The sequence below is a fragment of the Pundamilia nyererei genome, unplaced genomic scaffold, assembly GCF_000239375.1.
Source record: "Pundamilia nyererei isolate P.nyererei 1_Seehausen unplaced genomic scaffold, PunNye1.0 scaffold00080, whole genome shotgun sequence".
NCBI classification, from domain to species: Eukaryota; Metazoa; Chordata; class Actinopteri; order Cichliformes; family Cichlidae; genus Pundamilia; species Pundamilia nyererei.
Genome location: NW_005187481.1, coordinates 2,728,894 through 2,741,687, shown reverse-complemented (window position 1 = coordinate 2,741,687; position 12,794 = coordinate 2,728,894). Strand labels below are relative to the sequence as shown.

At 41.5% G+C, this 12,794-nt stretch overlaps 1 protein-coding gene across 2 annotated transcripts in view; it reads right to left on the bottom strand.

The window, feature by feature from the left end:
• Nucleotides 1–4,372: 4,372 nt before the first annotated feature.
• Nucleotides 4,373–12,794, bottom strand: part of nlgn2b (neuroligin 2b) — a 63,907-nt gene continuing 55,485 nt past the window's right edge. Inside the window, exons 5-9 of one of the 2 annotated variants that reach the window (XM_005737914.1) lie at nucleotides 12,156–12,341; nucleotides 9,559–9,824; nucleotides 9,105–9,258; nucleotides 8,433–8,799; nucleotides 4,373–6,529 (exon numbers count right to left, since the gene is read on the bottom strand). In XM_005737914.1, the coding sequence (XP_005737971.1) occupies nucleotides 5,599–6,529; nucleotides 8,433–8,799; nucleotides 9,105–9,258; nucleotides 9,559–9,824; nucleotides 12,156–12,341 (1,904 nt within the window). In that variant the 3' untranslated portion in view covers nucleotides 4,373–5,598. The remainder of the gene's footprint in view (nucleotides 6,530–8,432; nucleotides 8,800–9,104; nucleotides 9,259–9,558; nucleotides 9,825–12,155; nucleotides 12,342–12,794) is intronic. The other variant, XM_005737915.1, reaches the window with a different exon arrangement.

The following is a 12,794-nucleotide window of genomic DNA, read 5'->3' as shown; positions in this document are numbered from 1 at the left end:
ACACTACAGTGTAGAAAGAGGACATCAGCATCATCAGGTGCAGTGGAAAACAGGACTGTCGTCAGTATGTGTCACAAATGACTCACTGGAGAGGCAGCTGAATGACACCGAGGACAGTTACACCACAGAACTGGCCACCCTGCAAGTACAAAAACACGAGACAGGGAAACAGAGTTGTGTCCAAAGTCTTTAAATAAAATACTTATGTAACCTTGAAACACCCTAAAGAAACTCAAGTAGTTTCTTGGTACCAGAAACAGAAAGGAAACAATGAACCAGAGTTTACACTCTGAAAAATATAGCTAAAAGAAGACATAAAATGCTAGGTGACTACAGATGAAAAACTAGCCGTACGCTAAACCTGATACAGGGTCACGAATGGTAATATTCATGTCCAATATAGATATATCATAATACAAATAGAATCAGAAAATAATGCTTTGCATAGTCACTTTGATAAGTTTAAAGAATACAATCAAAATGTTGGACTGGAAGAAGTGAGAAGGCAAAAGATAATGTTTTTAAGCACATTCCTTACATTCAAATTCATCTTAGATGTAGCTTTCTTACCAAACATACATTTGTTTTCTCCTGATTGAGTCCGTTAAAGATAAAATTATATTTATCCACCCTGGTCTTGTAGGCAGTTCTTAAAACCTACAAATGACTGCAGGACCCAGGTGAAGTTATAGGGCATGTTTGACCTGTTCTATTTTATTGTTCTAGTGGGACAATACATGCCTTCAAAAACACTAGCAACTAACTCTGTAATTTTTTCCTTTCTTTATTTTTCTTGCCTTCTTAACCCCTTTTTGAAGTTTTACATTAGTCAGATTCTTTCCATTGTCAAATTCTTTCGGCAGGAGTTCTGCATCTGTTAGCAAACATTAAGTACTGTAAGCTAGAAACTGAGCTAGCTAGCATGAAACTAAGCTAGCTTACTAAATAACTACTAGCTAAATAGCTTTTTTTGGTTTCTTGTTTTTTTTTTTTTTTACCACAGTTCTTGGCAGTGACTAAATCTGAAATCCAGGAATTAATTTTTACTCACTCTAACCATAGATGATCTAAAACATGGACGAAACTTTGAAGCTTTAGTTCAAAATATGAAGGCAAAGAGGAAGTGCTTTAAATTCGCATTTTATCTGAAGGTCAGCAGGTGGCTGTGGCTGCAAAAAAAGCTTCTGGTCCTTTTTATCTTGACTACTATAAACACTTTCCGGGCAAATTTATTGGCTCATTCATTCATTTTGGGTCAAACCGAATTAAAAACAAATAAAAACAAAAACAAATCATGGTCTACTAATTTGTAAAGCATAAACTGGAAGCCAATGAGAATGCAGACTTACAGTTACACCTGCCTGTCCTTGCCACATCCAATTATTTTTACAACAGTGGAAACAATAGCAGACATGCTTCTCTCCAGACTTCAAAATGGACTTCGGAAACTTCACATCAGAGTAACTAACATCTTTTTTACACTAAGGCTAAAATGACGCCATGTTTTGTCTTTCTGTAAATTAGAATTTGCCTGCTAATGCGATACTTAAATACTAGGAAGCCAAGTTGTGTTCACATGCTGCAGAATTCCTCTGCCACCCAGTGGCCAAACCACAAACACCTTTTTAGCAGTACAAACCCAGCCATGTCATAAAAGCGATGGCACAGCATTTGTTTAAGAATGTCTTTTAATGTTTTCCAGTTCAGATACACAACATACAGTGTGTAATAGCCTCTATTTGAAATAGAAATATTAACTTTAATTCTTTCAACCCCTTCTGGTCATTATGCTCTCTCACAGTCTCTTGAGCCTCAAGCAGGTTTTACTGAATCAAATGAAACAGACAAACAGGTGCAAGCCTTCACTTTACCCTTCTGGCATTAAATCTTATATGAGAAGAAGAAGAAGATATTTGGATCGGTGTAATACTTTCTCCCCTTACCTTAAGCCAACATCAAAACTGTAGTGTAAACATGTAAACTTGGTGAGTGTGCTTCCGTTATCTGTTGGCTCGTCCAAATCCCTTGTTTCCAAAAAAGAAGGAAAAAAGAAAGAAGGAAAGAAAAACACACATTTTCTTATGCTGTGGCTAACTTAAACTCACTAACAAACAGCTGGATCAATAATCTCCAAAATTCAATGTGCAGACAAGATTGCAAAAAGGTAGCAAAACAACCACCGTGGTTACTAGAGTTTGAAATTAGACTAAAAGAATACAAAGGATTTCACAACTTCCCAATTACAGGTTATACTGTATGACAATGCCCGAGACAATGTGAGACACTAACAAGTAAATTCAACAGCATCACAAAGAAAAAAAAAAAAAAAAATCTTTTTTTTTTTCTATTTTTGAGCATATTTAAAGAACTAACATGTTGTTTTTTCCAAGCCTCATTTCACAAATCTTCTCAATTTCCTCCTTTTTCGTGTGTTCTCCGCAGCTGTTCTTTGGCTTTTCTTTTCTTTTTCTTTTTTTAAACCAATGAAGGGATTCATTTCACTCAAAAGCTGCCTTCATGATTGATGGAATAGTGTCAGGCCTGTACGTCACATTTTAGGCAAGACTATTTTTATCACAATCTATGCGAACCTGAGCCGTAGACATTCCTTTTTCATGTTCATGCTGCCCTCAACCACGCTGTGCCCATACAACCTACTGGAACCTGACCTTGAGTTCAAGGAAACAAAGGAGAATCGAACATATTTGAAAACCATGTAAGTCACCAAAACTTGCACCTGTTGTCACAAAGAAAAGATCCGGCCAGTCAGTCAAACCAAACGACAAACATAATATTTACAAATTCCAGTTTTGTTCGCTTACACTTAAAAAAATGTACAGTTTGTTTTTATGTGTTGTTGGGTTCTTTTTTTCCTTTTTTTGTTTTTTTTTGGGTGGGTTCTTTTTTTGTTGTTGTTGTTGTTCTTTTGTCCTCGCAGCTTGCTCCAGTCCAGCGTGAGGGATGGCAGTCTGGCTCCAGAGTGTGGTTATCCTAAGCAGACGGGACATCACAAGGAAGGAGGGGGACAAGAGAGGAAGAGGACGGGGGATCCTGCTCACCTTGCGTTCACGGTTTATGTTGTGTGAGTAATGTCTGTTAAACTGGGTTTTCAGAATGTATCCTCTGCGCACTGACGGATCGTACTGTCGCTATTTTCGTCATCGGCACTGTGTTTGTCCAGCATTTGTCCTAATGTCACTGTTTCTGTTTAGTTTGCTTTGTTTTTTTTGTTTTGTTTTTTTCCCCCTCCTCCTCATTGTCCAGAGTGTGACCCGTGTCCGTGTTGGATTGTGCGAAAGATGTGAAACGCGCATACAAGGCTCTCTCACCTTTTTTTTTTTGACCATAAATACATCTTATCCTTTCTCCTGCCTTTTGCAAAAGCCAGACACATGGGACAACAAAAGAGCAGACGGAAAAAAGATAACTGTCGGGCAGTCCTCAAAGACTTTGAAGCAGGAGGGAGGTTAATGTCCAGTCACAGACAAAGACCTTATTTATACTCTTTGTGTAAAGTAGTCATTTCTTTTTTCCCTAACTTTAAAAAAAAGTGCTATCTTCAGGTTGATTCAGAGACAGTGACTGTGCAAGCTCGACATTGCAAAAGATAAAGAGAAACAGCAAAAAAAAAAAAAAAAAAAAAAGGGGAAAAAAAGGGGGTGGGGGTTAAAAAGGCTTTCATCAGTCTTTCCTGTAGTTTTTGCAGCACAGCCTCGGTGTGTTAGGGAATGAAAAAAATAAAGAGGAAATATTTACTCTCTTTGTTATAATCATAGTTTTACACAATATTCATCTTTTAATACTTTAATACTTTCTGAAGTACCACAAAGTGCAGCTGATATTGAAACGGGATATTAAAAAGAAAAAAGAAAAGATTTTCAAAATAAAACAAATGGCAAATCATCAAAATGACAAGCTAACTTCTAGAAAAAAACCCAGAAAAAAAATCCAAACATGCAACAAATATCCCACACAGTAAAGTTGTTAATAAAACTCCTTAAAAAAAAGAAAAGAAAAAGAGGATATATTGAATCTGATTTCCCTTTAAAGAAGAGACCAGCCACAGTGCAACATTGAGTGGAATTAAAAAAAAAAGTTTTAAAAAAAGTGTGTGGTTCAAAACTAAAGATGAAGGGGTTGGCACTTTTTTTTATGGTAATTCCTTTTGTAAGATACAGTCAGGGTGGACCTCTCCAGGCGGTCCACTGGACGCCAGTAAAAGAGGAACTTTATCACAGTACTTGGCACCAAGAATGCTGGTAAAAACGAGATATCAGAATATCTTTTTTTTTTCATTCATATCCTTACAATTTATTAATAATACATCATTTACACTTGTGTTTTTGTATAAAAGACTCCAAAAGGAAAAAGAGAGTCTAGAAGTGATTGCAAGAAAGAGGAAAGGAATGCAGATGGATTATGTCGATGGTTTTAATAAAAAGAGCTACAAGGGCAGATGCAGAGCGAGAACGAGAGAAGCGGTTAAATGAGACAAAAGAGATTGTGGGTATGAAGATAAATAATGTAATGGATGTGATTAGAGTGTGTGTGGCTGAAATGCAGCGACTTCTAATGGGCAGCCTGGATTCCAGGTTGCATCCCACAAAGTGAGTGGGATTCAGTAATTTCCTGTACCGCCCCACAGTTGAGGCCTCAATCTGGAAATGTTTTGAAAGCAGCAGTGGTGAGTATGCACTTTTGTTTTTGGTTGGTTTTTTTTTTTTAAAGCGTGGGCAACTTAATGTCCATGGGATGCTTTATGTTATTCAGCTAGCATCACAACCAAAAAAAAAAGGAAAAAACTCAAACAAACAAACCAGTAAATATATGTCTAATTAATAAAATCGCATTTTAAAATTAAAAAGTCATGATTCGCTATCCAGTGGATTCCACCCCTTTTCCTTCTAGGCCCGTCAAATACATTTCACGCTAAACAATAATCCCCAAAAATCACAATGGAGGGACAGCTGTTGGGACAGAGTGCTAAACACAGGGTGCCAAATTTCACTTCCAGATTGGGCCTTTAAAGCTGCAATTTGTAAGTTTCAGGGAATCAACGCTTCATGACAGGCAGCTTGTCGGGACATATGTTGCCTCAAACAAAGCTGCTCGCTACTGTTTTATCTTTTTTGCTAAATGAGTGAAAATGAATATTTGCATTCGGCGTTAAACATAGTTTTTACACTGACACAACAACACATGCGCAAAACAACCGAGCTACCACAATACATGTCTGACTGATTGTTGATGAGCCTGAGAACCCCTGCAAGAGCTACAAGCTTAAAGCTGCGTGTTTGGTGGCTCTCCAAAGCACCAGATGTTGAAAGCGCGTTGACGGGGAAAAGCGGTATGCATCTAGTATGACGGTGTTTTGGCAAAGGACCTTTCTTAATCAAGTCTCCCCCCCACCTTGAGTTACGGTTACAGTTTAGAGGTATTTCACTGCTTCGTATCTTACAAACTGCAGCTTTAGTTGAGGGCTTAATGAGAAAAGAGAAAAGTAGAGTAAAGAAGAAGAGAAGGTGGAGTTTGGATGGAGCAGTTTGTGTGGTGCATCTCTGTAAGCCCAGAGTGGGGTAGCAGAGCTTGTGCCTGGTCCTATACACGGGTGGTGGAGTGTTGGTGTGGCAGAGCATTGTTGCTGTGGCTGGGGACGGGTGTAGTAGACGGGGCTGGGACAGGGGGATAAGTGTTGAAGGGGTGAAGGGGCTGCATGCTGCTAATGGTGCTGGGGATCATGGTAATGGTGTTAGCTGTCATCAGTGGCACATCTTCGGGCGCTCGCCGCAGGGCCAGCGTGTAGTCAGGTGGGCACACGGGAGGCCGCAGCGGTTCCAGGTCGCCGTGGACACCGCGGGACGGTAAGGGGGTCCCATGCTCTAGCTCCACCCTCTGCTGTTTCATCTGCAGTGACATTAGCTCCTCCTCCTGACTCAGCGCTAGGTCGTTGTGCGGTGGGGCCCCTACGACTCCCATGCCAACACCCATGCCCATTGTCGTGCCGCGTTGCGGGGAGAGTCGGCGGTGGCGTCTCTGCATGAGTTCATGGCGCTTGTCCCGCTTATAGTAAAGTGCGGCAAAGGCCAGCACGTTCAAGAAAAGAAGCGAAGCGCCGACAGCTACCGTTACGCTCAGCTCGGTGGAGTAGTCCCTCGTCTCGCTGGGGAAGGGAGGATAGCGGGGCCTCTCTGAACTGTCAGGGTCAGGATCCGGCGGGTAGGTAGAGACCACAGGGTGCCGTGTTGAGCGAGTGCCAGGATGAGGGGCCTTCCAGCGGCTGGTGCCTCCAGGTGGCAGACGGGTGGTGATGGAGTTAATGATTTCCTCGTGAAGGCTGTGGAGGTGCGGTACCAGCTCCAGCCAAAAAGCCACCTTGTTAGCGCGGTAGTTATCTCTGACACGGGGCTTCAGGCCAATATGCAAGTACTGCTTGTCCTTGGAGCTGAACTTGGTCCAGATGACCTCCTCAAATCGGTTAGGCTTAGTGTGGATGAACGTGGTGTCCTGAGGAACTGGTAGGTTAGGGTCTCTGTAAGACACAAGACACAATTATTAGGCTATAAACCTAACCTTATATTTGCTTTGATAAAGTCAGTCAACCAAAACAAAGGAACTGATATGACATTTGAGGGTAAAAGAGCAAAGAATAGCAAATTACTAGGCGCTCTATAACCTTCAAGTGCTTTACTGCAGGTGGTTTATGCTTGTTGTTGTCATCCTTGTGCTTTTGTGTTGTCATGTACCTCCTAAAGTTTATAACCTGCCATTTTAGCTGGGATGGAGGCACAAGTCAGCAAGGAACTTGGCCTCTACAGGCATCTCTCTGAATCAGTGCAGGAGCTTAGGGATTCCAAAATAGGCACACAGGCAGAAAAAGTTGGATAACATGATGTTCTGTAGAAAACTTGTTTTGACATCTTCCTTTTGGAGAGGTGAAGTCGTGATTGTAGATGGTATTCTTTTGGGGCATTAATGCATAATGTTTTTGGGGGGGGGGGTGGTGGTGCCTGTGGTAACAGCAGCAGACTGGCATTTATATGGTGATCTAGTGATCGCTCTGAGCACTTTATGGTGCTGTTTTGTATATACTTCAAGCATTCTATCTACCTCACATTCATGGCCAGTTTAGAATCACCACAAAACCTATCATGCATGTCTTTGGAGAGTGGGAGGAAGCTGTAGCACATACAGGACCAAGAGACTACATACTAGAACCTTTTTTGCTGTGAGCCAACAATGCTAACCACTGGGCTGCCACAGTTTGCAAGAGCAGTGAACAAAGCATTGATTACCAGACCCCAAAAACTACCCTCAGCACATCACAACCCTGGTATTATGACTTCCATGATTTTTGAAAACATTCCTTTGAGATTTTAGTCCTTGCTCACATTCTGACTGCATAATCAATTTCTTGCAGTGAAGTCCCCTAAACTCACTGCCATGTTTATAACAATGAGTCTGATTTGCCTTAGCTAACATTTGCATGTGAAACAGTCTTACCATAATGCTGGAAATAGCAATTAAAAGATGGTAAACTGTGGGTACATGGGCTCTCTATTGATTTTTTATTGTGACAGTAACTCCTTGTCCTTCTTGTTATGTGACAACGGTACTAACCAGTGCCCTCCCCACATACAGCAAAATATGATGCTTTTAACCAATTAAGAGCATTTGCAGCATTTCAGAGCTCAGCAACGCAATGTGGGGCCAAGTGTTTTCCCCTCCAGTGGGTGTGATTATGACATAGTGTTTCACATGGTCTGCAACAATACTCAGGCAGGATGTGGCATTCAAACCATAATTAATTCATAATTAATTCTTATGGTGTGCCAAAAAACATTCCCTGCACCACTGAACCACCAGCAGGCTGGACTGTTGACACAAGGCAGGGTCTATGGTGTCCTATGCTGTCCTCAAGTGTCCTCAACTTCTGACCCTATCATTTAGAGAAAGCAACGATCAGTTTCCAATTTTCGGGTTTTGATGATCTTGTGCCCTCTGTTGCTTTAGATTTCTGTTCATAGCTCACAGAAATGGAAACCCAGTCTCTTCCACTGTGGGGGATTCCTCTGTGTCACTATAGGTTTTGTGACAACACCAATTCTCCTCCAAACTCTTTTAAGGTGAATTTCTGTGAGTTTCTAGAGATGGCTGTGTGTGAAAATTCCAGGACGGCAGTTTTAGAAATGTCATGTTCTATGTTAGTGTTTACTGAAACTCTTGTATGCTGTGTGTCTTTCAGAATCTCAACACAGAGGACTGATCCATAAAGCTTTATACACAAAAATGTTTCATCTGTAAAATCCCCAGAAATATCACTGGGCTTGTCTTTTAAAAGTCTGACTGAGTTAGTCATTGTGTTATATGTGACAAATATAATCAATACTTTATACACAATTCATAATTCACTTGAAATTAAGTGTTATACTGACCCTGACTTGGCAAAGTTGGTCCAATATGTCATCACAACAGCACTGAGCATTACGTCATTCTTGGAGAAGTTACAAGGAAACAAGTCAGTGGCCCCCACCATGGGAATCCCAAACACATAGGGGATCTCATCTCCATGGGCAGCATCTGCCCAGTCTGGCCTCGCCTCGGTCTGACAGTGGTGGTGGAAAGTATAGAAGTAGACAGGTGACTGGAACTCAGCGTGGAGTTTGGCAGTGGCGACAGCTGGGGCCACCCACTGGTGGTCTGTGAACAGAGCCAGGAGGGTCTTCCTGCGCATGTCGCTGTTGTCTCTGTCAGCCCAGTCTGTGTACATGAACTTTATGGTTTCCCTGAGGATATCTTTACCTTGGAAAAAACAGAAGTTAATGTGAGCATTTATGCCATGATAGAGTCCATGTTTGTCTGCGACATTATGTGGAAGCATGTAAGGCTGAAATCTTTTAGATTTTTTGGTCAAAACATGTTTTTTGCCACAGGAAGATTCCGAAACATAATTTACTGTGAATACTGTTGACCAGCCTGGCTTACGAAGGACTGTAGTCGCTATTCACAAGCAAATCGATGTCATTTTTATAAATGCTTAGTGCTGTTGACAACATTTAGAAAGAAACACATCGTAATAGTCTAGAAAAATAGGGTTAGGATCTGACCATCGGGGTATCCATACAGATTGTCCACAAAGTTGGAGATAGTATAGTCAAATGAGGCAGCTGATATTCCATCTTCTCCTTCACTGTCATCCACAAACTTCAGGCCCTCTCCCTGGTTGACACCCAGCAGTATGTCGTAGTTGAGGAACTCGCCCTGGTGTCACAACAAACACACACAAAGCATGACATACAAAACAGAATGGAGCAGTAATGCTTGTCAGGAATGTATTCATATAGTATAGGTTAAATAATTATTTCATCCTCTGCTGAATTTGTAGGTTTGAATTTCTGATTTTATGTGATTTTCATTATAATGGAGAAAAATGAAATTGAAAAATCAAAGTCAAACTGTGGGAGCCAGAATTCTGTCTGGCGCAGCGGATCAAATACTTTTTGATATTCTGTCTCTCACAGTATCACACAGTGTACGGTAATTGAAGAATTCAAAGCCGACCTGCTGCATGAGGATCTCAGGGTCATCAGGTACCACGTCCCCATCTACCACAGGACCAAAGGCGATGTGGTATCGGGCAGGCTGGATGTCTTGGTCCACCAGCTCCCTGAAACTCTTCCTACGCAGACAGTCCACCAACTCTGCATTGTCCCCTGTGGTGCAGCCAACCTTCTTGGCCAGGATCTTGGTATAAATCTGCGGTCGGTAGTTCACCGACCAACTGGAGATGGCTGAGCCACTCTGAGCAATGGCCCTCTGGAACAGCCCTATACAAAAACACAGTCATATACACCAGATGTATTAAAACATACAAACACTTATTCTCCATCAGCTTAGCTGCCCCCCCCCAACACACTCTTGCTAGCAGCTGATGGTGTCTTCAAGGCCTTACAGTGAGAGCACGTTAAATAATGCATATGTTAGAGGAGGAGCAATTGTAGAGTATTACAGGGGCAAGATGAAGTAGATATCCTGCTGCACTTCTTAGCTGGAGAAAATCTTTATGAAGACCAGAGTAAAAAACATGAAGTGTTTCATTTACATGCAAAGAGAGACAGCAGCAAGAAAAATGGCGGCAAATCTGCGCACGGCTTGTTGGATAAAGCGAAAAGGACAGAAAGAGAAAGAAAACTGCTCGCACTGTTGCACCGCTGCACTGTTATGTAAAGTGGCTTGCTGTCCCTCTGTTTTATCTGCAGATTCTGTCATTAATAATTAAGCCCCCCCATATTCTGCGTGTGCCCCGCCCCCGCTCCTCTCCCTGTGAAATCAATTAAGAAGCCTCTCAGCTGCAACTCCAGCGCCTCATCTCATCTCTCGTCGGCATACGCACACACACACACATGCAGACACGCACACACTGTACCTTTAAAAACTGTTCAGCCTCCAACTTTTTCTTGACTTTGCGTTGCTTCAGCCTGCTTTCAAAATGGAGTTGGGCTAATCTATGCAAAACAACCAGTTGTGTTTTTCTGATATTGCACCCACTATTAAACCTGCCATGACACTGACCTACAGTCACGTTCTACAGAAGAAATTCTAAGCAATGCAAAAAGCACATAAAGGAAAGTGTGATCAGTGTTGATGTAATATATGTGTTTTCAGTGGAAAAAGTATATAAAGTCTGTGAGCCTCAGTGTTCAACCTGGAAACCTGGACTATCAAAGTATCCATGCAATATGAGCTGGTATGATAGGAACCTTAAAAACTTAGCAAATGACCTCCTGACTTTTTTCCTGACTCAATCCCTTGCATCAACCGAGAATCTGCTTCCTACAGTACATGCAGTATTTTTATTTGTTTAATCCGTCCAAGATTAGTCTCTCTGCGTGAAGGTTAACAGTTTAGTAATATCATAATCTGAATTCTTGGTAAGTAATGAAACGCTATTTGACTTCTCAGCTCCACAGACCAAAATCATAGAGAGTATTAATGACAGAACATCTGGCGAGAATTTAGAGATCCGCCATTCAAGAACTAAACGGTCCTTTTCTACTAATGAGGTGCAGATGCTAGTGCCTAATCCAGAACCTGTTATGTGGATGGTTACAGGTCCCACAGAATGATGAATCTTGTGTTGGGGGGCTTGTCAAAAGTGATAGAATCAGATTTTGATCCACCATCCTTCAGAAAGTGTGTACTGCATGGTACTGGCTTTAATTTTCAATATGAAAATGATCCCAAACAGCTAACCCTGGATAGAAAAACACCACGTGGAACACTATCAGTCATGGATTGGCCTCCCCAGATCCTGGACCTCAACATTATTAAAGCAGTGTTGGACGATCTTGACAGAGAATGGAGGGGGGGGGGAGGCAGCCAAGAGCCAAAGAAGAGCTTTATATGTCCTTCAAGAAGCCTGGAGAACTATTTCTGAAGATGAATTAAAGAAATTACAGCAACATATAAAATAAAATGCTGGCTGTCTTAAGCCTTATATAACATTAAAAGCACATTAAATAATAAAGTACACATTTATTACACAAAGCTTGCACACAGGTGCATCTTAGGCCATGCTTATGACCATGCTTCCTAGCAACCACCTATCAATGGGCTATGTTTGGGCTAGTTTATGCACCTATTACACATAGTAAAAGTTTAGATTCACAACACTATATGTAACTCTGTAACATTTAAAAGCCCAATTTGACAGAAAAGTGATGAGAAGACGCACTCATTCATCTCAGTGCTTTTTCAGTGACTGTAGTTTCATGTGGAATGATGTTATTTGGAATTATTAAAGGGTTTTTGTCCCAAGGGGAGTAATGGTTTTTAGAGCAAAAACCTACTGTCTAAAACCATTTGTCAACTCCAGAACTCACAACCTTGTTTTCTTTCAAATTACTTGATCTTTGGAGTTTTGTCCTGCTTATTGAAATAATACCATAGTGCCCCAAACTGTAAGTGACTCATCTCTGAATCCCTTTCTTCGTGGGAATAATACTGCAGTGCATTTTTATCTGCTTTAGGCTTTTCACTGAAAAGCACCAACATGCTCTGTAAAGAAATACATTACCCACACACTGTCCTGAAATATTAATCCCCTTTGAGTGGAGTATGTGACTACTAATCGGTCAAGGACAGGAAAAGAACCTTACCCTCGGAGTGGTGGGAGAGGATGAGAAGGTTCACACAGGCGGCACCAGCTCCAGAGCCAAAGATTGTGATTCTCTCTGGGTCTCCTCCAAAGTGGCCGATGTTTTCATTGAGCCAACGCAAGGCTTGGATCTGGTCCAACAAGCCATAGTTCCCCTTAGCAGACTGATCCCCGGTGCACAGAAACCCTGCAGGGCAAATTAGAACAAATACAGACAGGAAAAGAATGAAAAAACATAGATTTTCCCAAATGAAGGATCAGGGCCCGATTTAAAGAGACGGGATATGTGTATATCTCTTTCCGTGTCCCACACAAACAGAAGATGGCATCCTGTCATTGTCAGGAACTTCTAAGCCTCCAACTCACTTCAAGTCTGTGGAGATTTCACACAGAAAGCTTGCCAAATTACTCATTTTTAATACCCACGCTGAAAATACAACACAGTTAAGAGAACTTGTCAACAGAGAGAGGAGGAGAGCAACAGAAGGCATGTTTCACCTACTTCCAGGACACACATTTACACAGTTGGTGCACACCCACAACAAGATAAAATAAACTGAACAAAATGCCACACACAAACACACACACACGCATACACACACACACGCATACACACACACACACACATACACACACACAC